Source organism: Polistes fuscatus, unplaced genomic scaffold (genome assembly GCF_010416935.1).
Source record: "Polistes fuscatus isolate 324 unplaced genomic scaffold, CU_Pfus_HIC Scaffold6, whole genome shotgun sequence".
Classification (NCBI taxonomy): Eukaryota; Metazoa; Arthropoda; class Insecta; order Hymenoptera; family Vespidae; genus Polistes; species Polistes fuscatus.
In genome coordinates, this window is record NW_025113140.1 from 1,090,721 (window position 1) to 1,118,130 (window position 27,410).

A 27,410-nucleotide genomic window follows, 5' to 3' on the forward strand; every position below is an offset into this window, starting at 1 on the left:
CGAGGAGGGTGCACGACGAACCTGCACGTCGTAGAGAGGCAGCCAAGTTATAGAACATTATACTGACAGAAAGCTCTGTGTGCTCCGTGCCGAAGCTTCCGGGCAAGAGCGCAAGCTCCGTAATACTCTTCTCGTTGTTTACATCCGTCCCACGATACGATACGATACGACACGCACAAAGAAAAAGGCTACCTAGCGTGTTCTAGGAACACGCGTGAATTGAGAGAAAAAGAAAGAGAGAGAGAAAGAGAAAAAAAAATAGAAAGAACAAGAACATAATTATTAATTTCGTTGGTTGTTTGATTGGTCGCTTGTTTGCTTGCTTGCTTGCTTGCTTACTTATCGGGCTTGCTTTTTTGACAAAAGTGAAAGAAAATTAAAGGGAGAGAGAGAGGGAGAGAGAGAGAGAGAGAGGGGAATTATTTTTGTCTCGAGGTCGTTTCTCAAGCAGGAACACACTCGAAAGTACCCCAGGCCCATCATCCGTCGACTTGCCCATGGCAAGCGTCTGCATCGTTTAATGGACGCGTGAGTATCCCATTACAGTCACTTATATTGTTATCGGTCTATTTTCATTTTATTATATCAGTAATATATTTGTTGTAGTAATATGATAGTTCGCGTCGCGTTTTCCCGCGTTTTCTTCTTTTTAAAATATATTCTTCGGTGTTCTTTGTGCGTTCCTTTTTTCCCATCTCTTTTTCATTTCAAAAATTTCCCGGTGTTTAACAGTGCGCACCCTCCCACCCCGTCCCACCACAACGCGTCGAACGAATTTCTGTCGAACGTAAAATTCGTTATTCCTTTTTTTATCGATTCGGATGATTGAGAAATATACGCGTTTTTAGGGGAAAGAGATTACGGTTTTATTTTCGCGACAGACCACCACCACCACCACCACCACCATCATCCTCTCTTTCTTTCATCTTACCGCAGCAGCTCCGATCATTTTCCCGCCTTTCTAGAAAATAACGCGCACTATTTACAACAACGCGTATTAGAAATCTATCGATTAAAAGTATTTCTGATTTCTCTTTCCCTCTTATGGCATGCCTAAAGATAAGACAAAGACGAGTTTATCTTCTCGCACACTCTCACTCTCCCTCTTTCTTTTAACTTTTACACTTGCTTCCTATTTTTCCGTTCTTCCCCCTTTATCGCACGTTTTCCTTTTTTTTTCTTTCTTTCTATTTTTTTTTTTTTTCTTTCAAAACGATCGAATCGAGCCAATTAGAGAATTCTTGGTCTGGCTTTCGATCAACTTTGTTGTTGTTTAGCGCTTTTCCTTTTTTTACGTAATCGTTAGAAAAGGAAAGTAAAAAAGATCAAACGAGGAAGGTGAATAATAAATCGATCGGACGAGACGCTCTTGTTTTTTTTTTCTTCTTCTTCTTCTTCTTCCTCTGCTCTCGCTTTTTTATTTTCTTTTCTGTGTGTATTTTATTTGCTTAGTTTGTAACGTTTAGTGGTCAGTGACTTTCCGGGGAAATGATTTCCATGCAACCCTCCTTATCGATTTTCAGGCTGGTCGCGTGTGTCACACGCATCGTCGTCAGTGGCCATAATAAGCGGCCAATATTATTACGGGCAAGTTCGATCACCTCCCGTTGTAATCGTTTAGAAAGAAATAGAGAGAGAGAGAGAGAGAGAGAGAGAGGAAACCGGTTTATCGTTGATGAACATTTTTCAAACAAACCTTTCACGAATGTCGGAGATTTCAATGATCGAATTAATATTACATATCTTACATTTAAATATTTCACGTGACCGTAGAAATGATATCGATTTAAATTATTAAGGTAGAAATATATATGTGTGCTTATGGATTTATTTTCTTCTTCGTAGAAAAAACCTTGAACTTATCACGCAACGGTATGTTTTGCGCGTCGCGACTTAAAAAGTAAGATTTAGGTCGAGAAAAATATATAAAACTCTGTGTTCTGATCGTTTTATGCTGGTATAAACACACACACATACATACATACACACAAATATATATATAGCAAGTGCGTTCACCAAAGCGTGGCATTGAACCGAAATGGAAGTTGGCCATGAACAGGGAAGAAGAAAAAGGGAAGCGTGTCCGGCCTCGTAAATCCTTTTTTATTTTACCTTCTTCTTTTCTTTTTTGTTTTATCCTCTCTTTCTCTTTCTCTTTCCTTTAAACACGCACACGTACACGCACAAAAACCCACATAGAAATTCTCTTTTGACATCTTCCCGTAACGCAATAGCAAGAAGAACGGCCACGACCCAACGCCGAACTTCAAAGAACAAAGATTCGGTGTTTGAAAGTCCCTTAGGAAGAAGAAGAAGAAGAAGAAGAAGCCGGAACTGGTTCGCTTTCGGTTCTCTTCTTCTTTGTTCGTGCTCACGTCTCAATTCGAGCGAAATGCGTTCTTCAAAATAACGATCGGTGGGGAGGGGTGGGGTTTAAGGGAAAGAAAAAGAACGAAAAAAAGAAAGTATGGGTTAATCACGTGGATAAAAAATTCATCTTTTCCGTTGACTAGTGAAAATTCGTTCGAATTTCCCGCTCGATTTCGTTTGACCAATAATCGTCGATTACCTTAAAAATATGACGACGAATAGAAAACATCCGGTGTTTTATTAAAATCAAAAATTACAAAATACTAATAGGATTCTTATGGAATGTATTATAAATGTAGATACCTGTCCGTTGCACCTTTCTACCATCGGTCGTGTTACCGATATTCTACGAGCGAATATAGTCGAGAGAAAGGATTATACCTGTGTGGCAACACGAAGGTGTCGCGAATACACCACCACCGATCTCACACGCACGCACGCACGCACGCAAGCAAGAAGCTACGAGATTATTCGCGCGCGAATCGTCGAACGTGTCGCATCTCTCGCGTTTATGCTCTCTTTCTCTACCGTAATTAACGTTATTTCATCGTCATTCAAATGATACTTTCCCCCTATTAACTGATCATGATGATGGTGGTAGCGGGAAGGGGGGGGGCAGGAGTACTTTCAATCGGTGTATAATTAACGTTCGCGACTAAAAACGAGAAAACTTATATCAATTAAAAATTCGAATAAAATTCGAAAAGTGTGTCGCGTGAAAGTGAACCTCTTTTCCCATTCGTCGACGACTATCGTTGTATGATTTTTCTTCTCTATATTTCTTTCTTTCTTTCCATCAATCTTTATATCTTTCTATTCGTTTATTTCTTTCTATCTCTTATTTTTCTATTCTTCGTGCGGGACAGAAAATTAAAATAGTTCGAGGAACGCGATGGAGGTAAGAAGGAAAATGAATATAACCAATACGTGTGTGTTGTTACTCTCTGTGATATACAAAGTGCACTACGCGATAGTTAAATGCATAACGTTCGTTTTTGTATTCCCTTTTTCTTTCTTTTTTTTTTTTCTTTTTTTTCTTTTTTCCTCGTATTTTCCTATTGTTTGCATTTGCAGTTGCATACGTCGGGTCCCTCTTTTCTTATATGTGCATTATATAGGAAGAGAAACATAGTTGATAATACGTAAGCATCCATTGTAGATCACGACAATGGACACCCGTCCTTCGTTGAACGATCATCTCCCAGTTGGCAACACAGAAGGTACCGTTGCCATGTAAAAGAAATTCAAAGAACAAAGTTGACGTATTTAAAAACTTAATACATTACGTATTACATATATATACCTATGCATTTTCTAATTTGATTATTATACATCAACGATCTTTCCCATTTTTTTTTGTTTCGCAATATTTCGAAAAAAAAAAAGGAAGAAAAATATAATTGATAGAAATATTTTCATTTCGTTTCGAGATATTATCTAGTCCCTCGAGGGAAGGGGATAATCATAGGCTTCGGGTGAAACATGAAAATAATTAATATACACCTCTACAGATAAAAGTATAATAAAATTAAAAACCGTGCTCTTATATGCATTCCTATGAAAATTCTATATTTCACACTTACACTTAATAAGATAAAGTAATGGATACTTTAAAACTCGTTAGAATGAAAAAATAATGAATAAACCCGAGATCCGTTTCTACGATTATAATATTAATAAACTAATTAAGATAGGGCATTAAAATAAAATTGAAAAAAAAAAACAAAGTAGATTATAATTGAATCATAATTGAGTGACCGACTGAAAAGGCAAAATAGTATTATTTATGCCTATAGATATAACAATAAAATATTTAACATTAAAAAAAGAGAAGAAAAAAAAATATAACAAACTTGTACCCCCACTCCCCCCATTCAACGGGTAGCATAATTCTTTATTTTGTTTGCGAGTTAGGAAGCGTCGTTATTTCTCTCTCACTCTCTCTGAATCTATTTCTGTCTCTGTTACCCTAACTGTCTATAGCATGATGACCGGTCGATGGTGCGAGGGTGGTCGTCGCGACGCCGACGCCGGCGTCGCTGGGGGACGCTCACAGGTGGTCGCCACGCAGTCTGGCCGTGTTTCGTGTGCCGACTGCACCACCGACTTGCTACTGCACCACCGCTGGCTGCTATTGCACACACATAACCGCGAGGAGTAGTAGTTGCCTCCTTTTTCGAGGTCCCCGACCGGATCGATCCGCGACCATACTTCCGGCTTCCGTTTGTTGTGACGCCAAGTGCAATCCTAGGGAGAACCTTTAACCTCTTTACCACCACCCTTCTTACACGTTCTTCTTCTTCTTCTTCCTCTTCTTTCTTTTACTCTTTTACTCTGGATACCGTACGTCTACTAAGTGTATATTTGTATATGTGTATATGTGTTTGTATATGTGTATGTGTTGACTACCAACGTTTTTATTCAACCCTCACCCCCCTCCCCCTACACCACGATTCTTTATCTTTCACGTAATTCCACTACGCGCGAACTTCTTCCAGTCATCTCGTTTTTATGAACCCTTTTGTTTCTTCTTTTTTATGTAGGTATTTTTTTTCTCCCTATCATCACACTCCTTAATTTCTTTTTTCACCTCTTTACTTTTTATATATCGATTTATTTATTTTTAATGAATACTTTTAAATGAGATATCGAGAGAAAAACTAAACGTTCGATTATTTCTATTTTGAATATCTAGTACTCGGATAGATTAATGTTATTAATAATACATGTGCGCGAGTCTCGCTATGTGATTTCGATCGGAACGAAAGTGGAACTTCGTCGAGATACGCTCTGGTGAGCTTTTGATAAATTTGCGTGCGTGTGTGTGTGTGTTTGTGTGTGTGTGTGTGAGACTACGTGCATTTAAAAAGATTATATAGTGTATTTCCGATAATTATAATTGATATTTAAGTGAAAATAGAAAATTAAAAGAATAGTTAATTTTTCTTCTATACAGAAATAGCAAATCGATCTTTCAACGATCGAAGAAGCTACCTGACCAACATACTCGAGGAGTTCTACCTTATCGTACCATTGGTGGGTAGGCGTTGTTCGAGAATAGCCGTGGAAAATAGTGGATAAGAGAAGTTCTCTTTCATCCCTCTCTCTCTCTCTCTCTCACACACAGACACACACTTACATATTTTCTTTTGATATATTAGTCGGGAACAACGTCGACGTCCTTGCAAGAGTGTAGTTCGGTCGCGTGCGCGCGTGCGCTTTCCAGCTCGTGTAGTAGTAGTACGTGTTGCTCCGGTGACATAATGTAACCTACATTCGGTACGAGAGCATAACGCTTCCTCTTTTAATTAACAATTGAAGAGTCCCTTTTGTTGCAATTAAATGAACACACACGTCTAACGAATATCCTTGAGATATTTCTTTTGATTTTCGTCGTTCGTCAAGTTCATCGTATATATTGGTGCGCGTGCACGATTGCCGATTGTTATTTAAACAAACAAACAAAATAAATAATAAAATGAAAACGCACGGATCCGAGATATTATTAAAAAGAAACTAAATCAAGGATTACTTTTCGAATAGAAGAAGAAAGAAAAGATTAAAAAAAGAGATCAAAGGACCAACGAGGGGAGTCGTCGTTTTCCTCCTCCTCTTCCTCCTCCTCCTCCATTGCTGATAGATGAATTAAACAAAGTGATAACGAAGGATTTATATTAGAAAACGATGTTTGAAAGCTCAGCCGTTCGAAATGGTCTACCGGCGAGGTTATTGATCGCGAGAGTTAGCACACTTTCGAGCTCGCGGCCTTCCCTGAAAATTATAACACGAGATTCCACGTTCCGCGGGAAAATCTATGAAGGTATGTGGACCGCAAAATAGTGCAAGTAGGAGAAGGTAAACCGAGGATGCCGGCAGATAAATATATTTTACGGTGAAAATTTATCAAAAATTGGGGTATGGATAAACTACTTGAAAAAGTTTCAATTCGTTCGTTCGTTTGTTTGTTCGAAAATAAAAATGAAAAAGAAAGAAAGAGAGAGAGAGAGAGAAATTCGTTGTTAAACTGATTGTGAGATTATACATCGAAGGGTTTGCATCTCGATTTGATCGATCGATGAAAAAGAACGAAAAGGTGAGAGAAGGGTTGGTATAGGTATGGGGGAGGGAAGGGGAGGATGAAGAATATTGCAAAGCAATAACAACAATGGTGCGTTTATTTTCTCTCTCTCTCTCTCTCTCTTGTTCTCTTTCTAGATTTTGATCGGTGTTCCCTTTTCACCGCGCGTTCGGAAACGCGAATATTTATTATCTCGCGTGTGGCCCTTTTTCGATCGATTCGGTTTTCCTCTCCACCTCGCATTGTTGTCAGCGCCAGAAAAGAGAGAGAGAAAGAGTGAGAGAGTGAGTGAAAGGGACGGAGATTAGGGAGCGAGTGAGATTGAAAAGAAAAAAAAGTAGTCTGATTCCGCTTCCGATCGAACAAACGAGCCAACGAATGAACGAACGAACGAACGAACGAACGACGCGACGTGGAGATTGAGAAGGAAGAAGAAAAGGTAGAAATAATCCGAATTTGTCGAGTGAGCTCACACGTGCGACTACCGACATTGGTTGGTTGATTCCTCGTAATCATTCGTTCGCGCGCGCGCGCGCGTACGCGTGTTCGTGTCATACACGTGAATAGAAAACGAGAAGGAAGAAGGCAATGAAAAAAAAAAAAAAAAAAAAAAAAAAAACGCTGGGAGAATAAGAAGAAGAAGAAAAGGGGAAGAGAAAGGGCCAGGTGGATGTGGGGGGAGGGGACGGGGTAAGAGGAGAAAAGCATCGAAAGCGGAATAAAAAGGATGGGAGATGGGGGGGGGGCAAAGTATCAACCTCGTCGTCTGGGGTGGTGGTACATATACGTGAATCCGTGATTAAAGCCGGTGTCGCCGACGAACTCGCGGATTTCTAAATATATAGAAAGGGAGGCTTGCACGCGAAAGCTTTTCTGAGAGCTTCCAGTGGGTAACGCGCACTGCTTACGGATAGGTCGGTTATCTTCCCCCATTTTCTCTTTTCTTTATTTTAGTGTTCCAAAGTATATATCTTCGGCGTATATCATTTTTCTATTTTATTTTTCTTCCCCCGTCATTTATAATCAAAAACAGAAAATATATATTATATGTATAATCTAGTTTTAAATGGTCAACGACATAGTCAACGTTATATCGTAATTGTCAAATCACTAAAATCAAACTACGTGGGGATGATAGGTTTAGTAAAATTGATGGAAAATATCCCCAAATTCGCATAGATATATTGAATTTCGCGCGTTCCCCATGTTGCAAGATACAAACTCTTCCGCAATTATTATCAAACGATCAAAGATATTTTTCTATAGAGAGTGAATTTTCTCACGGTGCAACCGTAACTTCTCTCTTCCGTGTTGTTTTCTTTCACCGTGGTAGCCTGGGGCCGACCGGAAGATCAAAAACACGTTGATAGAAGACTACAGTGATGACTAAAGAGGAGAAAGGAAGGAAGAGGTGGTAATGGTGGTGGTGGTGGTTGTCTGTCTATCTGTCTGTCTGTCTGTCTCTTCTTTACTAGCAAACGGACAGGGACAACTATAACTACGACGACTTGTTAGACAAAGACAACGTTTAAATACATATGATACTTCGGATGAACGAAACGAAGCACGTGACACACGTATTCTCGAACGTGTGTCGATGGTAGCGCCATGTTTGGCGATCTCAGCTATGGGGAGAGAGTAAACAGCAAACCGAGTACGACCACGATGATTCTTCCTTCGGTCTCCAGTACCAAACCGATCGCCTTTCGATCCTTCCTTTTTACCGATCGCTCGTTACTTCGCTCGTTCTTTCACTCGATAGATCGATAGATCGATAAATAGATCGTTCCGATCGATCAAATTTTAATCGTCGCGATAAACAAAGTTTCTTTTCGTTTTTCCCTACCCTTTTTTCTACGAATATATATATCAACGATTTGATCGATCGAGTTTATAATCGTAAGCAATGCGATGGATTCGGTGACTACTAGTACGTAAGATTTTGTTCTAATCTAACGATAAGTATGTTTCTCTTTGTTTTTCTTATAGATAGAAAATTTCTCCTCGCCACATTGGAGAACTAATTATTTGATTTGATTGTTCGAACGATTAATCGATAAAATACACGACAGATGTTTTATATCAGGTTTAACCGTATTTACTTGTTGCCGATAGTAAACGCGATTGTTTCACCTTGCAAAATGAGATTTTCCTTGATCTTTTGATAAGAACGAAGAAGATTGGTTCGCGACCTACTACTTCTTCTGATTTTCTATACTTCCCTTTAGGCTTTTTGTTCACGAGTACAAGTGAATTTGGTCGATCGCAAGATATCGAAAGATACCTAACTCGTAACTCAATCTTGATCGTGTTTGCCGACTTTGACATCTTACACAGAAGCTCCTACTCAGGATTGTTCAGAGTAATTTAAGTGCTGCCTTGTGTCCCAGTCCCATCGCCAAAGCAATTTCGAATCGTATTCCGTTTCAAGATAGACGAGGAGGGATCCTATTCCCTCCTATCCATCTTTATTTACAACCGATCGAACACGCTGACATCCATTTCGCCGATCTTTTCTCGAGCGCGATCGCAATTTCTCTTTCTAGGAGAATGGATTATGGAAAGTTTTTCTACTTCAGACTCTCTAACGATCTACTCAGGATCACGCGATCAAAAACTATAATATAATATGTTTATTTCATATATTTATTATTATTTTTTAATACTAAACAGCTATACCTATACATTGTTAACCAATGAAATTATTCTAAACAACAAATTATTCGACGTTGGAAAAGTTTTCGTCATCTGTGGAACCTAGTCTCCTATTTCAAAGATTATTATTCGAATTTATTAACGAGTTGACGACATTTTTCAGATCGTCAGAGGACCAACGACTCTGAAGAGATGCAACGGTGTCCATATCTCCACGAGATGAAAGAGCGTTTGCTCTCGCAACCGACACCGACAGACAGTTTAGACATGGAAAGACTCGACGGTGGTACTCCCGTCAAGGAGGCAAATCTACACAACGATTATCCTGCGCATACCAATCCTGGTGTTATACCCGATCCACCGGAAATGCCACCGGAATCGTTGATCGGTACCGTTGTCAAGGTATTTTTATATATTTTAATAATTAATTACGAACAACAGGTTGATATCAATTGAATGAATATTTTCCGATCACGTTATTCGATATTTTTGTAGCTCAACTCAGATGGTTACGGATCTCACACATCGCCGGCTCACGCAAGGCAACCCTTGGTCCCGCAAAATGCAAACAATCAACCCCTTTGCCTCACCCCAACGCACACCGGGCCGTCGAATGGCATGTTGCCAAAGAATGCCAAGTGAGTAAAATGACTGTTTTCTACGAATACCTACGAGTAGGTATATATATATATATATAATACATAGTTTGTGTCGAGGATGATTATTCACGAAGAACAAACTATAAGCACTGCGAAGAAACGTCGCTTGAAGATAAATGTCGATTAACTCAAAAATTTGTATTCGTCTATTTCTTTCAACGGAAACATTTTCAATCGATGAAATATATTATTACAGATACCAACACACGTTTGATGCGAGTAGTTTCTTTTCAGTGTACATCACTCTCGTGTTCATAATCAATACACTAGGATCGAAGTTATGGAATATATTACGAGGAGATGATGAAAACGTTTACGAAAAAAGAACATTTTTTCGTGCCGTTAACGGATGATAGAAAGGAACGTTCTTTCTTTTTTAACGAGGAGTATAAACGAGAGTTGACTGGTATGTGGTCTTAGAAAGATATATTACTTAGCCACGTGGTAACATGAAAAAACACCTATCGAAATTCAAGAGCATTTTTTATCGTTATCACGAATAGAAGTTTCTGGTACACCACTACCACCCGAGGGATAAAACTGAAAATAGTCCAGTACAACTTCCTTAAGCCAGTCGTGCGTTTTACGATCTCAGCGTACAAGTTAAAGCATTCCCCCGTTACGGTTTTAGTAACACGCTAATTATAGACTTACGACTTATGTTAGTCTCGAATTTTCTATCCAAAGGGTGTTCCCTATTCTTGCGAGAACTAGTCGATTTTATTTACGACTTTTAAAAACTCCAGATATATATATTATAATATAGTACGTGAGTATATGTTGATATCCTTTTTAACTCATCATAGAAGTAATTTTTTGTTTGATCAAATACACTGTTATAAGAAAAAATAAATCAAAAGATTAGTTTCTTTTCTGTTGGTGCTCAAAATTTGTCAACCTACTCTCGTATATATTATAATATTCATCTATTATAAAATAATATAATATAATCTATGATATACTAATCTAACAATTATAATTATTCAATATAAAACATATATAGATGGAAATGTTGCGAATTTGAATAATTCATAATTTTCTTATAGAATCGTAGGATTCGATTGATCATAGGATAAAACCCAAGTATCTATAAATACTGTATCGTGTATAGTATTACATAAATAGAGTACGATTTCACGCGCGATAGTAGTAGAAGTCGAATGGTGTCGTTATCGAGATCATCGTACGTGTTCTAATACCGCAAGGACGATCTCCAACTTGGATTTATTAACTGTTCGATCTTCAAGCTTGTGTTTGTCCTTAATTAAATACTTGATTTATACACGAAATAAGTCGGTCATAATTATTATTCGCTCGTTGCAATGTTTTACTATTCATTTTCTTAATTCTTTTTATTTTTATTTTTTTTTATTTTTTTTTCTTGGTCAATTAATTACGATTAATTATATCATATATTACGTTATACCGACGTACACTCAACAACGACAAACATATCGATTATCGTTCCATGAAAACTCGCTAAGGTCCGTTGGAAAAATCAATTACATCGTCGTCTTTAATCTAGCCCAACGACAACGACCATGATATCCTCGTATTAAATACTTCCGCCGTTGAAGAGAACGAGAAAAAGAAAAAAAAAAAAAAAGAAAAAGAATCTGTGTCAAGTTGTAGAAAAATGTTTCTAAGGACGTTCGAGCGCGAATCTTTCGCGCTCGTTAAAGCGAAAGATGTACTTACATTTTTATCTCTTTTTTTTCTTTTCGTATATCACATTTTTTTACATCTTTCTTCCCCTTCCTCTTTATCTTTTTACGTCTGTCATCCCCTTCCCAGCGCGATATTCGACAAAGGTGTTAAAAAAAAAAGGTGTGTTACCGTTTAAAAGCTAGAACCGTGTTTTTTGGAGCAAGGCAACAAAATATGGGTGAAAAAGAAAAAGAAAGAGTGAGAGAGAAGTAGAATAAAACAAACGAACTTGTCTATTTTCTTTTAGTATAATATTCGGTAGGGATTATTTTTTTTCTTTCGCGTGTATTTTTTTTTTTTTCAATGACCTCTCCCCCGGTGGGTCCGGGAGCTTAGTTCTAGAGACACGGAATCGTGGCAGCACTGCGAGCGACAGTCGAAATCAATACTCGTAGTGCGTGAGCCTTGTCTCTCTCTCTCTCTCTCTTTCGTAATCCTTGAAACGCGATATTACGAGCTATAGAAAAATATGTCCATGTACATGGCTACTATACGATAGTTTACAATCCACAAACTAGATTACACCACTAAGGTAGTAAGATTACAGGTCTGTTACATTATAATTACTCATGACAGTGGTATAAATATATATCCGTCATTGGGGGGGTTGCACAATACGGAAAAGCTGATAACGAGCTGGATAGAGATAACGACGTGGTCTTTGATTTCCGATTAACAAGCCTGCCACAGGATTTTCATATTGATATTACTTTTCTCTCTCTCTTTCTCTCTTTTCATTCCTTTTTAGTCATCTCCCCTTTTAAAGGTGATGCGCTTGGGGATAGGAAAAAGAGTGAGTAACCTTTGACCGGGTAGGACGGGGGAAGAGGAGGGGGAAAGGAGCTAAAGGAATCTCTCGTTAAATCGATGTTTGAGGTCCTAAGGATATCAAATATCGTCAATATGGGATGGATATCCGATGATGAAACGATCGCGAATGGAATCGGGTCGAGTTTGGTTGCATGCATTCGCGAACGGGTCGCAACGATAAGAATTTTCTACGAGGGTAAGGTCAGTCACCTCGGTGGCAGCGTTATCGAGCGGGTCAGTGGGTCGCAGAAGCATGGAACTGTTACCCCCTTTACCTCTTAACGCCCACCCCCCACCCCTAGTAACTCTACTCGAATCCACCGCCTCATCCTGATTCCTACTAACGGCAGCACCCTCTTCTCTAACCATTTCGCGAGCAAGAAAAGTGAGTGAGTGAGAGAGAGAGAGAGAGAGATTTTCCATGATAGGAAGGAGGAATATAACGACTAACTGAATCGACTGGGGTTGGGAGAAGGTGGAGGGGAATGAATGTTGTCGAGTTATCCGAGTTTTTCAAGAAATTCTCACGGGTTAGAAAACTCGTTAATGGAAGAAGATATAGGGTGAAATCGAAAGAACTTTGGCTCTAACTTTTTTTCATTTTTCTTTAAACTTTGCTCTCCAAGTTACAGTTTTATCCCAGGATCGTTCCTTAAACGATGAATAATAGAATCGGTCAGGATTGCGTCATTGGCTCGTACATGATAACGTAATATCGTCAACGATGTATCGAGAATACGAATTCGTTCTTTATTTCTTCGAGACAATCGATAACATTGAGTAATTATTAAGGAAGCTCTAAGAAAAAAAAGAAAGAAAAAAAAAGGAAAAGGGGGTTAAGATCAAACGTAACGTTCTAATGAATTCTTGAACGGTCTCTCGTATCTGGTGCTCGTAACACATTGGTGAAAAGAACGAACGAACGAACGAACGAACGAACGAACGAACGAAAGAAAGAACTAAAGTCTACCTTTATTCTCTCTTATGTTCGCGTATTTGCGTTAGTAGGCCGGATGCATGTAGAGAGACGCAACGCAACGCGTAGGTGAACATAGATAAAAAAAAAAAGGAGAAAAAGAAAAAAATGGGAAAAAGTGTGTACGATGAAAGTTGAAATCTCAATGCGACATTCATCGGGACAAAGAACCTCGGCGTATCTCCGGAGATATTCCGACCGAGCGTGGTTGAAAGAAGAAGAAGAAGAAGAAGAAGAGGAAGAAAAAAAAATAAAAGAGAGAAAGAGAAAGAGAATGAGAATGAGAATGGGAAGGAAAGAAAGAAAGAAAGAAGAATGAAAAGAGAGAGAGATAGAGGAAAAGATAAAGAGGGTGGTTGGGTTGGTGGATTTCTCGATGGAGACCAACGGGATCCACCACACGAAACGGGGGTGAGTTGAGTTGAGGTGAGGCGAGGTGAGGTGAGGTGAGGTGAGGTGAGGTGTCGTCGTTGTCGTCGTAGTCGTAGTCGACTCTCTCTCTCTCTCTCTCTCTCTGTTTTTCTCTCTTTTTCTCTGTATCCCTAACTATCTATATAGAACGAAAGCTCACTCGTAGCTAGTGCGCTTGTGCAAGAAGCTCAAGTCTGCCCGGGAAGAGACCTCCCGGCTAGCCTCAGTCTCCGGGATGCTGGGGGCGGCGATCGTGATTCTACCCCCATTTCATCGTGTTCTGATAACATAGAGTCTGTCTCACTCGCTCGTTCACTCACTCACATTCTCTCTCTCTCTCTCATTCTTTCCCTTACTTCATCGTTCTATTCTCGCGCATTCGCTTGACTTTATCCCTATCCTATCATTCTCTTCTTCTTCTCACTCTCTCACTCTCTCTCTCTCTCTTTCTTTCTCTATTTTCATCCCCTCCGTGTATATCCTCTACTCTCTCTCTCTCTCTCTCTCTCTCTTTCTACTTCGAATTCTGTGCCCCCTTGCGTGCTCTATCCCTTCTCTGTGTCTACGCTTCACACCCTTTTCCTCCGCCGAAGCCTGGGTGCAGTCACCGCGAGTACCTTCAACTAACCACCTCCAGCAGGTGAGCAGCCTTCTTCGTTCACGTCGTTCGTAATTCCGTTCGTTCGTTCGTTCGTTCGTTCAGTCATTCTTTAAACACTTTTACGTGACTGAGATTCAGATTGAAAAAAGTAAAGTAAGAGAAAGAGAGAAAGAGAGAGTGTGTATGCTTGTGTTCTCGTTGTCATCATCATCGTCATCATTGGTATCATCATTGGTATCATCGTCATAGTCATCGTCATCGTCGTCGTCATCGTCATTGTTGTCGTTGTCGTTGTCGATCATTCGAGCGAGATAGAGTGTACTTGATTCTTCCAGGTTGTTGAGAGAGGTTCGGTCGTGCGCACGGGATTTTCCATTAGCTCGTTCGACCAAGTGCGCGGGATCAGAGACACTTTCGTGATAGTCCTTTCTCTTTCGTTTACCTCTCTCTTTCTTCTCTTTCATTCTCTCTCTCTCTCTCTCTCTCTTATTTTCCTATAACTTTCCATCTACTTTTTTTTGTCACTAACCCGCTCGTTTAGCCCTCATCATCATCATCATCATCATCATCATCATCGTGGTCCGCTGCCAGGCTACCTACAAATCCCTCTTTCTATACACCCTCCCATAGAAAGAGAGAGAGAGAGAGAGAGAGACGCGTCCCTGTGTGCGCGAAAGGGTTTGCTCGGGAGTATCTCTCGTACCTTTCAGGCTCTCGCAACGCGTCTTTCTCATCTCTTACCGAATTTTTTTCTCTAACCGCAAAATTATTTATTTTCTTTTTCCTATTCCGTCCTTCCCCCCTAGCTACCAATCTATCCCCTAACCTCTAATAATTGTAAGAACGTTCTCTCATTTGCTAAAACGTAATTTTTTAATCTTCTCTTTCGCTGACATTAATTTTGATTTGATTTCATTTAATATATTATTTTATTCGTACAAATTTTCCCTTCCTCATATAATTCGATATATTTTAATAATAGTCGAGAGGCGTTCACCAAAATGGCGGCCTAATACTTCTCTCAATAGTTCGATATAATTTTCCTCTCTTTTTTTGTTTTCTTTTCTTCTACATTTCCCATTCCTTCCATAAATTATACAATAATTTTGTTTGTCATTCCATTCGATCGTTTTCTTTTCAACGATTTTCAAAACGAACGAAGAAACGCACGGACGGTATATTTAAATAAAGATCGTTAGGAACCGCGAGAAGGAGAGGAGAAGAAGAAGAAGAAGAAGAAGAAGAAGTAGAAGAAGAAGTGGAAGAAGAAAAAGGAGAAGAAGAAGAAGGCATTCGCGATGGACGGTGGTGGTGGAGACTGTAAAGTCGCCACCGTGGAGGTAGAAGCAGCAGCCGCGGGTGACAACACGGCAACGCTTCCGGTCACGAGGCCTCTAAATCCGCAAAATTCACCGCCTAACGCGCAGGACAACGCGGAGAAGAACAACGCCGCTAATAAAGAAATGGAGCTGAAGAACGTACGATCTACGCCAGCGAAAAAGTAAGGAATATATTTCCGGAAGAATGATGGCAAAAAAAAATAAACGGGGCGAATGGGGAGAACGGTGGGTGGGTGATAGGTTGGGGATTATCGAAGGGGATTATCTTAGAAAAAAAGGGGGATATAACACTTACGTTTTAGATGTCGATGATTAGATCGAACATTGAAGACGCGTGTTTTAGATCCTTTAGTACGAATTAGTAATAAATAAATAGCTTTTGACTTTAGTTTCATTTTATTTTTTGACATAATTATTCTATTCACCATAGTACGAATGAAAACGCAATTATATTTAGTTGCTAGTTGCATTGTTACGCACGTAAAAAAGAAAAAAAAAAAGAAAAAAGAGAAAAAAGAAGGAATACGCGCGGAAAATGGGGGACAAATAATTGGAATGGTTTTATCTTTTCGAAAAGAAAAATATGTATATATATAGCGATAAAGTGCATCTGTGAACACAACATATGCATGTATATGCTAAAGAATCTTCTGGTTTTATCCGGTGTTTCTATTTATGACGTACTTCGTTAGCTCGTATGGAATGTATGTAGTACTTACATACATCGTTGACGTACAACAGCGGACGTACGTGTACGACATAACGGAGAACGTGGACTAACGCATACATTATACGTGCACGAGAAGGAGTATGCACTCGTGCACGTAGAAGGAACCACCCTACCTCGAGGGAAACAACCGACCGAGCGTGACAAAGGAGATAGAGAAAAAGAGAGAGAGAGAGAGAGAGAGAAAGGAAGATGATACCGTAAAGAAGGAAAGTCGTCAGAATCATGAAACGGATTTATTTCGTGAAAAAATAAAAAATAACTTGGTCTCGGATTGAAATGAAAATGTTGAAGCTCTTTCGAGGACGAGTTTGATCTTTCAATATCGTTAAGTGTGATTATCATAATCGTAACTAGAGCATGTTTTTTATCTCTCTCTCTCTCTCTCTCTCTTTCTTTTTTTGTACTTTTCTCAACGACTGTACGTAGTAAAGAATTCGTTTGAAATTCCACCGAGTCGGGTTTCTCGGTACATGTAAGGAAAACGAAGCAACGGGTTTCTTTCTTTTTCTTTTTCTCTCTCTCTATCTATTTTTTTTTTTTTTTATTATTTATTCTCTTTCTCTTTTTCTCTTTAAACGAGAGAATCCGAATGTATTTTATCTCGTCACATATGTAGATCGGAGGCACACAACACCGAGCGTGACACTCGTGTTAAGCATGTACGCTTTCTGTGGCGTAGGAATGGCTTCTCGAATTACTCATAGTCGCAATAGCATTAACGTTGGTTCTCTACCAGCTTTAGCATCTTTCTACTAACTCGTCAGTCTAGACGCGTTCTACGAAACGACGAGTGTGGTGTGTCTTTTCGTTCTCCAGAGTAGTCAAATCTCAATCGTCTCGTTTTACATCATCCTATCTCGCGCTATATTAACAACGTATATTTTCAACTACGATGCATTGTTGCAAGCGTTCGTATATTTAAGAAAGAAAGGATTTAACAAACATAAAGAAAGCAAGAAAGAAAGAAAGGAGAGAAAAGAAGAGAACGAGGTGGAGAAGGAGGAAGGGACGAGAAGGATTTACGAAGGGTTTGAATTTCGCTTTGGTGATGCTTTCGGATTAAAACGTACAAAAAAGAAAGAAAGAAAGCAAAAAAAAAGTCGTTGAAAGAAAAAGGACGAGAGAAATCGTGAGGAGGTCGTTGATATTCAAAGAATTGAAAGAAAGAGTGTGAGAAAGAGAGAGAGAGAGAGAAAGAAAAGGGGTAGAAAATGACGATCGAAGGGTAGAAATTTTGCGAGGGACAAAGATACGGAGCGAGGGTGAGTCGAGAGGACCGGAGGGAGAGAAAGAGAGAGAGAGAGAGGAGAACCAGGAGCTGAAAGTAGGTACTTCGAAATATCGACCGGTTGCCTGGACCACTCTCCGAGTCCGTACTATACACCACTGTTTCCACTTCCTAGCGTTTTCCTCGTTCACGAGTGGTAAAAAGGCTGTGTACTGATGATGATGATGTTGCTCATCGAGAAATCCGCTGTCTTTTTAAGTTATTTATTCTTCTTCTTTTTAATGTTTTACTTTTCTTTTCTCTTCCAGAGGAATAAATTACACGAAGATATCAACATTTTCTTACGCGTATCGATTATGAATTGTTCCACTTCATATTTTTAATTTATATAAAGAATAAACGTTCACGCAATAACGGAAAATAAAAAAAGGAAAACTGGATAAAGTAATGACACCTTTTTATAATAGATCAGATGATTATTACGTAACATTAGATTACCGATGAAAGTATAAAAGATATATTTATGTCTTTTTTTTGTACATACGACACATCTCGTTAAAATAAAAGAAAAAGAAAAAAAATGATAAGCTCGTGCTAAAGGTTAATGCTTTTATTAATACGTGACACGCCTGTGCACTTTAAAAGAAGTCCTCTCTCTCTCTCTCTCTCTTTCTCTCTTTCTCTATGTCTTCTATATCTATTGCGATAGCCATCGAGTAAAAAGTGTCTGTGTCGAGTGTACGAGCTCGTGCGGAACACAATAAGGTCTGCGCCTCAACCCCTGAAATGCCACGGGGACAAAGGGTGGTTAAGCCCTTCTCTGGTCGAAGATGCACACCATACGACGTCGAGACTTTGCGGCCTTAAGTAGACGCGTCGAAAGTACGTTGCAGTTGTACTTGCGTCGATTATATCGATAAACGGATTTTTAAAAAAAGAGAACAAAAAGGGATTTTTGCGAGAGAAGAGGAACAAACGGAGAAGGAAAAGAAGAAGAAGAAGAGGAACAAAAGAAAGAACTAGAACAAGACAATTAACATAAGAGGATAAAAATTCATTTTTAAAACGTGACAATAAAAAAAAAAAGAAAGAAATAACAGTGAAGTGTCGTACCTTTGTTAATCATCGTTTCGTTTCTTTTTAAAAAACGTGGATAGAAAAAAAATTAATCATAAATCATGGAGGTAGAAATTGTTCCTCTGGTAGAAAACAATACGACGGTCAATGGGACGAATTCGGTGCAGACAGTTAACAGTAGAATTCAGATGATCAAGAAAAAACGGTAAAGTAATTTTTGTTCATCGAGCCATTAACGAAACATTATATAAGATGTTATCAGGTTGTAAACACGGTACTGCTATGCAATATAAGGCTGCATCTTTCCTTTATTTAGAAAATCTAATTTTACACCGTAGGTGAGGTGTATGCGTCGATCAGAGAAGCTTATCCTAGACGCTGAGATTTTTCTTTTTTTTTTACTTGTTTTATTTTTTATTCTCTCTTTCATTCTACCCCGCGAGAGTTCGTGTACCTATATCTATAGTTACTTCAAAACATTTGTTAATCACGCGCACGTTTTATTTCTTTTTTTTTCTATGTGTGTGTGTATCTAATAATCTGACTTTTTCGTGCTTCAGAACGTCGCTGTTCATCATCATGAGCTTCATCTACGCTAAATTACTGGTCGTTGTGTGTATCGCTTACGTTATAAGCGAAGTTGTAACACACAAATTGCCGCTCTACTATTACGAAGGATTTTTCACGTATCTCTACGGTGCAAGCATACTCTTCCTTCTCTACGTATTCTGCTTCCTTTTACAAGAAAGCGCCTGCTGTGCGCGTGGCAGTGATACACCGCCGCCACCACCTAGGCCACAAAAACCACCCAAGGAGCAGAAGGATAAAAAGGACAAGAAGGACAAGGAACAAAAGGCTGCGAAAAACAAGAAAGATTTTCAGGTTAAATATTTTTTAACTTTAGAATAAATACGGACCCGCGCGAAATTTCAAAAGATTCGCCGCCTATCGAATTAATTACTCGCTACTTCTTTCTCTTTCTCTCTCTCCTGTTTTCTCTTTGCGAGGGATAGAAAGAGACAGAAATTGAAAGGGGGAGGGAGCGAGAGAGGGATAAAGACTCCTTTTAACGAGCTTGCCTATTTATCTTCGTACGTATACCAAGAAGAGGAGGAGGCCGTTCTTTTTTTTTTGCTTCCTTCTCTCTTAGTTAGCCGAGAACCTACGTATTTTAATATTCATAAACTCTTTTGTGTTAATGCGAAACGTCTCGCGAGGAGATTTGATATTTATAGCACGAGCCGTTCCATTTTCTTTTACCTTTAACAACGATCCTACTACCTACGCGCGTGTATGTATAATAAATTATTTGATCGTTTCGCATTCGTATTTCTAACCATTGGGAGTCATTTATTTGATTATATTTTTAAACGTCAAGAATCAAGATGGAACGTGCGATAGAGATTGGAATGTTTTACGGGGATGTTTTTATCGAGATCGGGCGTAATTGAATTGCACTTCTGCCAAAGAGGGACTCGGCGTTGTGTGTGTATTTCTCTCTCTCTCTCTCTCTTTTTTTCTTTATTCTTTATTCGTATCGTTTTTCATCGGGATAACTCAATCAATCTTATTCTCGAGAGAATAGCTTTCTGACTTGGGGAAAAAATTGATCGCAGGATGCAGCAGACGTGGAAGCTGGCGTTGCAACGCGTGCTTTACGTAAACGAAAAACTTCGCAGAATGATCACAGTCATGGAAGCTTTTTCCTACGAATCGGTGCCATAGGTAAAAAAGAAAAAACAAAAAAAGAAACAAAAGCGTTACGTGGATTATTTTCATATCATTGAATATTTTTGTCTAACTTTCACGTGTTAATTAGCATTCGGTTTGGGCACGATGATTTATAACGGATTGGAATTCGGAGCATTTTTCGAAGTACCACCGACCTCGCCCTGTTATCAAATACTTCAGGGTGTTAATCCAGTTCTACAAATGATTTTCACGTTCATGCAGATGTACTTTATCTTCATGAATTCCAGGGTAAGCGACAAAGATATTTATGTTTTGAAATAAAATCGATCTTTTTAATCTGACGATTTCGTGTTTCTTTTTTTCTTTTTCTTTTTTTTTTTCAATCAGTTGAACATTCATCGATTCAAAGTAATTGCACGATTCGGTTTGATGCACGTGGTCGCGACGAATCTTTGCGTTTGGATTCGTACTTTGGTACTCGAGAGTCTTAAAGAGATAACGCAATATCATCAACGATTGGGTCAAGAGGAGGCTGGAATTTTAGGTATTTTCTTAACGTTCTTATCAAATTAAAAATAAAATAACAGATTAATATTGAACGATCGTTACGTTTTTCATCGTAGAGAGTATCAAACAACATTCGTTAAGAAACGCTGGAGCAATCTTAGGCACGCAGCCTAGGGACATGGCCCAGTTACGAGAATCCCCGTTGCATTCGTTTGTAAAAACAACGTCGGTAGCTTCGACCTTGATACCGACAACAGCAGAATCTCTAACTCGAGCTATGAGAACTACTGTCAAAGCAATCCCAAGAGTAGCGCATACTTTATCTACAGCAGCTTCTACGGCTTTCATGACATCACCTAGTACAACACAAAGTACAACCACCACCACTACCACCACTACGTTCTTACCCAATTTGACGACTACAGCTGCTACAACGTTATCCACTTTGTTGACCACTCTGACTACAAGGAGCACTACTACGGAAAGAACGACTACTCCGAGTACTACGCCATCGACTATAACACCGACTACCACCACTACGACTACAACAACGACCACAACCCCAGCTTCCATTTTATCAAACACTTTCGGTGATTTCTTTGATTCCTTTCAAGCCGATACTAAAGATCAGGTATGTTTGATAAATTCGTTATAAAGAAAATATACAAGAAAAAAAAAAAGAAAGAAAAATTGAACAAATTAAAATAACGTTAATATAAATGATTTCGTTTGATCTCGTTTAGAAAGTATTTGACGTGAGCAACGCGACTAACAGCAGTGATTACTGGAGCCAGAATCTTGGCTTTTATGCGGAAGCTTTGACGGAGGATGGTACGATAACAAACTCATGTGGTCGCGTCAACATCATGGGTACTATCGTCCAAGACGCAGCACCCTACTTGTTCCCCTTCATTATCGAGTATAGCCTGATCGGCGCGGCTGTGATATACGTCATGTGGAAACACATCGGTAGACACCCACGTTGGCCTCATCAAGCGGAAGCTGATCTCGAGCGTCGTCTGGAAGTCATGCTCTCGAGAAGGGCGGTCGCCCTAGCTCATGCAGGTAATCGATTATAATTTATTCCAAGCACTCTTTTTCTTCTTCTTCTTCTTCCTTTTTTTTACTACTTCTTGTCGAAGATAGCCGAGCTCGTAATAACGAGATCGACGTCTCTTACTCGAGCATGCTTTTAAACATGAAAAAAAAACAAACACGAATATGTAGGACACGCCAGAGTGGACTGCGTCGGGGCAAGCAAGGGTCTCTTCTTTGGTCTGCTGCTACTGGTGGGTTCATTGATCTGTCTGATACTCTTCTTCGTGCTGATCCACCACTCGGAGCTTGGACTTTTGGCGATTTATCTGGCGGACGTTTCTCATTGCGTACTGATGGCACTCTCGATCGTCGCTATAATCGTCGGTTTCATACGCGTCCAAAGTCTCAAGTTCAAGGCAGAAGAACAGAGCGATTTGAACGACATCCTATTACGCGTATCGGCATTCGGACTATTCGTCTATGCCGTATTCAGCGTGATCGCAGGCTCCCTGGCTGCGTTCACTCACGAACCAAATCTTTTGGTTATGGTGACCGGTCTACTCTCGGTCTCCCAGGTCGTTCTACAAATGTTATTCATCGCCGATGTATCTCGCAGGCGGGTACATTTACCCGAACACGATCGCAGCAAACCAGGCCGTCAAGTGGTCACTTTCCTTCTCATTTGCAACGTCACCATGTGGGTCATTTATACATTCGAGATGCAAAAGGTCATCGCTAATCCCGTACAACTGGACTTCTATGGATTCCTCGCTTGGGCAATCGTTCAGAGAGTTACCCTACCTCTCTGCATCTTCCACAGGTTCCACAGTGCCGTTACGCTCGCCGAGATCTGGAAGACCAGCTACAAGGCACGACTCGAGTAGGACAACGAGGAATATCACCTTGCTGGATACGTTTTACGATGTCGGTTAGAGAAAGAAGAAAGAGATAGAGCAAGAGAATATCTGGAAATGTATTGGTAAATGGACGGAGGGTAAGAGAGAGAGAGAGAGAAAGAGAGGGAGGGAGAGAAAGAGAGAAATAACTTTAACGACGTTCATCTATCTCTTTCTTCCTTTTTCTTTTTCAAAACGAGAACGATGGATTATCCTTCGATCGAAATTATCCCTAAACCTATCGAAGCTAAGCTTCAAGATAAGAATGCGTACCTTTGTGACTCGAATTAAGGCTCGTTCCGATTGGAACTCTTACTTTTCTCTTCTTCTTTTTTTTTTTTTTGTCTATTACTTCTTTGTACTCTCCCTTACTTTGAACGTAGTTCATCTATGGAAGAAGAAACTTCCTCGATCGAGTATGTAACAACGAATATGAAAATGTTTCTATTCGAAGACGATTGGAAAGGAAATAACAAACACACACACACACAAACACACATACAATAACAAAAGTGTGGATATGAAGGGTAAAAGATGGCAAGTTTGAAACGTTCGCATAGATTTTTTAACAAATTTTGTTTCTTTTATTCCGAAGAGCGAAGGAATATGAAAAAAGGGAACAAAAAATGACTAATAAGATCACGGCGAATATGAATGCCGAATTGAATACGAAGACAACAAATAATGAGAATAATTAATTCCCTGTTTAATCGCGTTTCTCACTTTTAACGATCTCTACATACTGCCGCCAAATTTTCTACTTTTATATATATTATATATGTACCTTCGTCATTCAGCACCAATGCCACTGATACCACCACTACCATTACCACTACTACTACTACTACTACTACTACTATTACTACTACTACTATTAGTACTACTACTATTACCACTACCACCAATCAAAGCCCGTCATGCATCGAGATTATAGAAAACATGATATAATATAAATATAATATATATAATTATTATACACACAAATATATAACTTTTAATCTCGCGATTTACAATATCGTTCATAATTATCCAGTCAAAATCGAAGCCGCTCTGTGATATGAAAATGACCTCGTTTTAAATATTTTTTCGTTTCTTTGTATAGAGAGTATACAAAATTTGAATTGTTCAGAGGCGTACTTAATTAAAACACACTCGTTACAAAAAATTAATTAATCTTTCGAAAGTATTCGAAACGATGCTCGGACTTTGTGAAAATAACGACGAAAAAGAATTTCATTAGGTGAAATTTGTTGTAAGTAGTTAAGCGGAGAGGTGGGTGGGAGGTAAACACACTCGATGCAGGAATAGGGTCATTTAATGTTGCATTATGTTTGAAAAAATGAATCTTTTTGAGAGAAACAAAGGGCAAAAGAAGAAAGTAAATATAATAAATACGGTTGCAGGATATTTTCAGTCGTAAACAACAATTTTCTTTTTCTTATTGTTGGTCGGACGTTTTTTACGTAAAATGCCAATTGCTGGCTAAGAGAGAAAAAAGAGATTTCTTCTTTATTTATATTTATTATATTTATTTATTTATTTATTTATTTATTTCTTTATTTCTTTTTTGTATTCAAGTAATTACGAGAAGATACTTTCTTAAATGGCTCATAATATAAATACAATGAACAAATAATGCAAGAATAAAGCCAAAAAAAAAAAAATAGCTGATGACGATTCGTTGCGTGCCGCGGAGTACAAACGACAAATTATTTTTAAGAATTCGTTTTAGAATCTTTTATCGAAGAGAAAGAGAGAAAGAGAAAAAGAGAGAGCGAGAAAAAAAAAGAAAAAAAAAGAAGGGAGAGAAAAACTACGAAAGATAATTAAAGGAGAAAAATAAAAGAGAACGAAAATAATAATAATAATAATAATAATAATATAATAATAATAATAAAGATTTAAAAAAAAGGAAAAAAAAAAAAAGATTAACAAATATTTCGACACGCTCACCCTTTTAAAGTGGCTCCATTTTAAACGACACTCGTACTTATTTATAATGCACCTGCATTAGTTGAACGATTCGAGACGTTTTAGACGATCGAATCTAGAGATTTAAAGATTTACGAAAATGGTGTAGAGAGAAAGAGAGAGAGAGAGAAAAAGAGAGAAAGAATAAGAAAGTGGAAAATAAATTGTTGTCTATCTTAACAAACAAAATTAAAAAAGATAGAAAAAAAAGAAAGAAATGTAAGGGAAAAAAAAATTATGGCAGAAGAAAAAATAAAAGGAGACGAAAGAAAAACAGAAAAGGATAAGACAGCGAAGAGAATATTTTTTTCAATCAAAGCGAATTGACCTGACGAATATATATATATATATATATATGTATATATATCACGCAGCATAGAATATATTTCGCGTGATATAAAAACGAAGAAAAATTAAACGATTACCGTTAGACGTGAAATCGTAAAAAAAAAGAGAATTTAATGCACGCGTAGGATACGTTAATATGTGCGCGTTGCAACGATTGTAAGTATAATTTTGAGAAAAAGAAAAGAAGAAAGGAAGGAAGGAAGGAAGAAAGGGAAAGAAAAAAATGGCAAAGATTAGAAAATAGAGAGATCGTGTACACGGGTAGATGTATTCGCAACACATACACTCACCAACAAATAAAATAGATCATTATTATTGTCTCCATTTGATTAGTATTTAAGCCTGTCACGGCGAGATGTCGACCATTCGCATTTACTATGAATATATCGTACGTAGATCGTTTAAACAGACAAAAACGATATATATATATATATATATATAAAAACAAAAAGGGAAAAAACCATTACAAATAACTTGTTTATCACATAGGAATAATTTCGTCGATCCGTCTGAAATCCTTGTGAAAAAATGACCACGAACCTCTAACCTTTCCAATTTAACTATTCTTAAACCTCAAACCCCGTCCTGTAGAAAAAAAAAAAGAAAAAAAAGAACCCAGTTATTCCGCAGTGGAAGTATGTACCTAGCTTACGAGTTCTAAACATTTGAATTATTATTATTATGATTATTATATTATGATTATTATTATTAGGCATATAGAAAGAAAGTGAGAATGATTGTAATAGCGAATATGAATTATTGTACGTATGTAATAACGTGAAAGTGAATGAAAAAGAAAGAAAGAGAGAAAAAAAATACGTTATTAGATTCACCCGGTCATCACCACGAAGATGATCGACATTATGGTCGATTATACAGATTTAATTATACATATATAATATACATAAGGCTTGTAATCCGGAATAACATTATATTAATGAAAACAAAAAAAAATGGTAATACGATATATTATATATATATATAAATAATATATATGAATGAATTAAAAAAGGGAGAATTCTAAATCGATGTTGTCAATCGATTTTAGCAGCGATGTTTGACCAGCGAGAAACGTGATGATGTGCGATATGTAAATAGTATCTAATAATGTTCAATAAGTTATCGTTCGTCTTACAATTGAATTAGTGTATGTGAGAGGAGCTCGGATGGGTAGTCGAGTACTCGAATTTCTTCGTAATTCGTATTTCTCCCAACAACGTTATATCGTATTTCCACAATATGATCTTGTCGATAGTAGGAGGGTGAAATCTTACGAGTGTTTAAGAAGAAATTCGAAACGAGGGAAGGAAGGAAGGAAGGAAGGAAGGAAGGAAGGAAGAAATTGATGAATGAACGGATTAACCTGGTAAATGAAATGCATACTCCTTGAGCACGTATAATATCTTCCTTACCGTTTTAACATTCAAGTAATCGTCTCGAGTGATATGAACAACAATAATCGATCGAGTGGAAATCTTAATAAAACAACAAAAAAAAAAAACAAAAAATCATAAAATAATAAAGAGAACAAAATTCCCTGAGGAGAATGAAGGAAGAAAGAAAAAATAAAATAAAATAAAATAAAATAAAAACGAGATACAGAATATACAATGCAAAATAATAATAAAGAAAAAAAAATAAACTATATTTGCGGCAACGCGTTCACATTTTTGAATTGCACCGCGGATGAATTTAAAACGAGGCACTGCCACACCGGACCAACAAAGCCCAAAAATAATAAAAGAAAAAAAAAGAAAAAAAAAGAGAAAATAACATACGGAACGAGTGGGAAGAAACGTTTCCAAAAATGAACGGAGCTTTTGCGAAAATTAATTCATAAAGGAAAATAATTAAATAAATAAATCAACAAAGCGCATAAGATGATATATGAAAAGGAAAAATGGGGTTGACTTTTACTGCACAAATATGAAAATTCGTTATACCCGTTCGCGAATAATAAATTGCAACGGGAGATAGAGGAACGAGTGAGAGAAAAAATAGAAAGAGAGAGAGAGAGAAAGAGAGAGTTAAATGTACGAGCGTGCGAGAAAAAGAGAAAGAGAATAAAAAAAAAGAAAAATGCGCGATTTTCAAGAGCGACTTTTAATTATACAAAATCGCCACGCTCGTGTCTGTCTCTATCTATATGTATGTATGTATGTATGTGTGTGAGTGTGTGTGTGTATGCGTGTGTCCGTGAGAAAGAGAAAACCATAAACTCTTGTATATGTACACCATTATCTTGATAGTAGCCGTAAGCCTAAGCAAGGTAATCGCGGATTTGTGTAATTTCAAACTTTTAACTCAGGAGAGAAA

The 27,410-nt window shown here is 38.1% G+C and overlaps 1 protein-coding gene across 16 annotated transcripts; it reads left to right on the plus strand.

Annotated features, from left to right (window-relative positions):
* Positions 1 to 22,874, plus strand: LOC122523630 (proton channel OtopLc). 16 transcript variants are annotated; one of them, XM_043645510.1, is made up of 10 exons: positions 1 to 528; positions 9,267 to 9,505; positions 9,599 to 9,741; positions 19,203 to 19,524; positions 20,259 to 20,367; positions 20,462 to 20,622; positions 20,722 to 20,878; positions 20,958 to 21,472; positions 21,585 to 21,906; positions 22,069 to 22,874. In XM_043645510.1, the coding sequence occupies exons 2-10, from the start codon at positions 9,296 to 9,298 to the stop codon at positions 22,761 to 22,763; spliced, it is 2,634 nt and encodes an 877-aa protein (XP_043501445.1). In that variant the 5' UTR covers positions 1 to 528; positions 9,267 to 9,295; the 3' UTR covers positions 22,764 to 22,874. The 16 variants fall into 16 exon arrangements, with proteins under 16 accessions (XP_043501445.1, XP_043501446.1, XP_043501444.1 ...); XM_043645511.1 differs by lacking the exon at positions 1 to 528 and adding an exon at positions 5,066 to 5,163; XM_043645509.1 differs by lacking the exon at positions 1 to 528 and adding an exon at positions 5,526 to 6,190.
* The last annotated feature ends 4,536 nt before the right edge of the window (positions 22,875 to 27,410 follow it).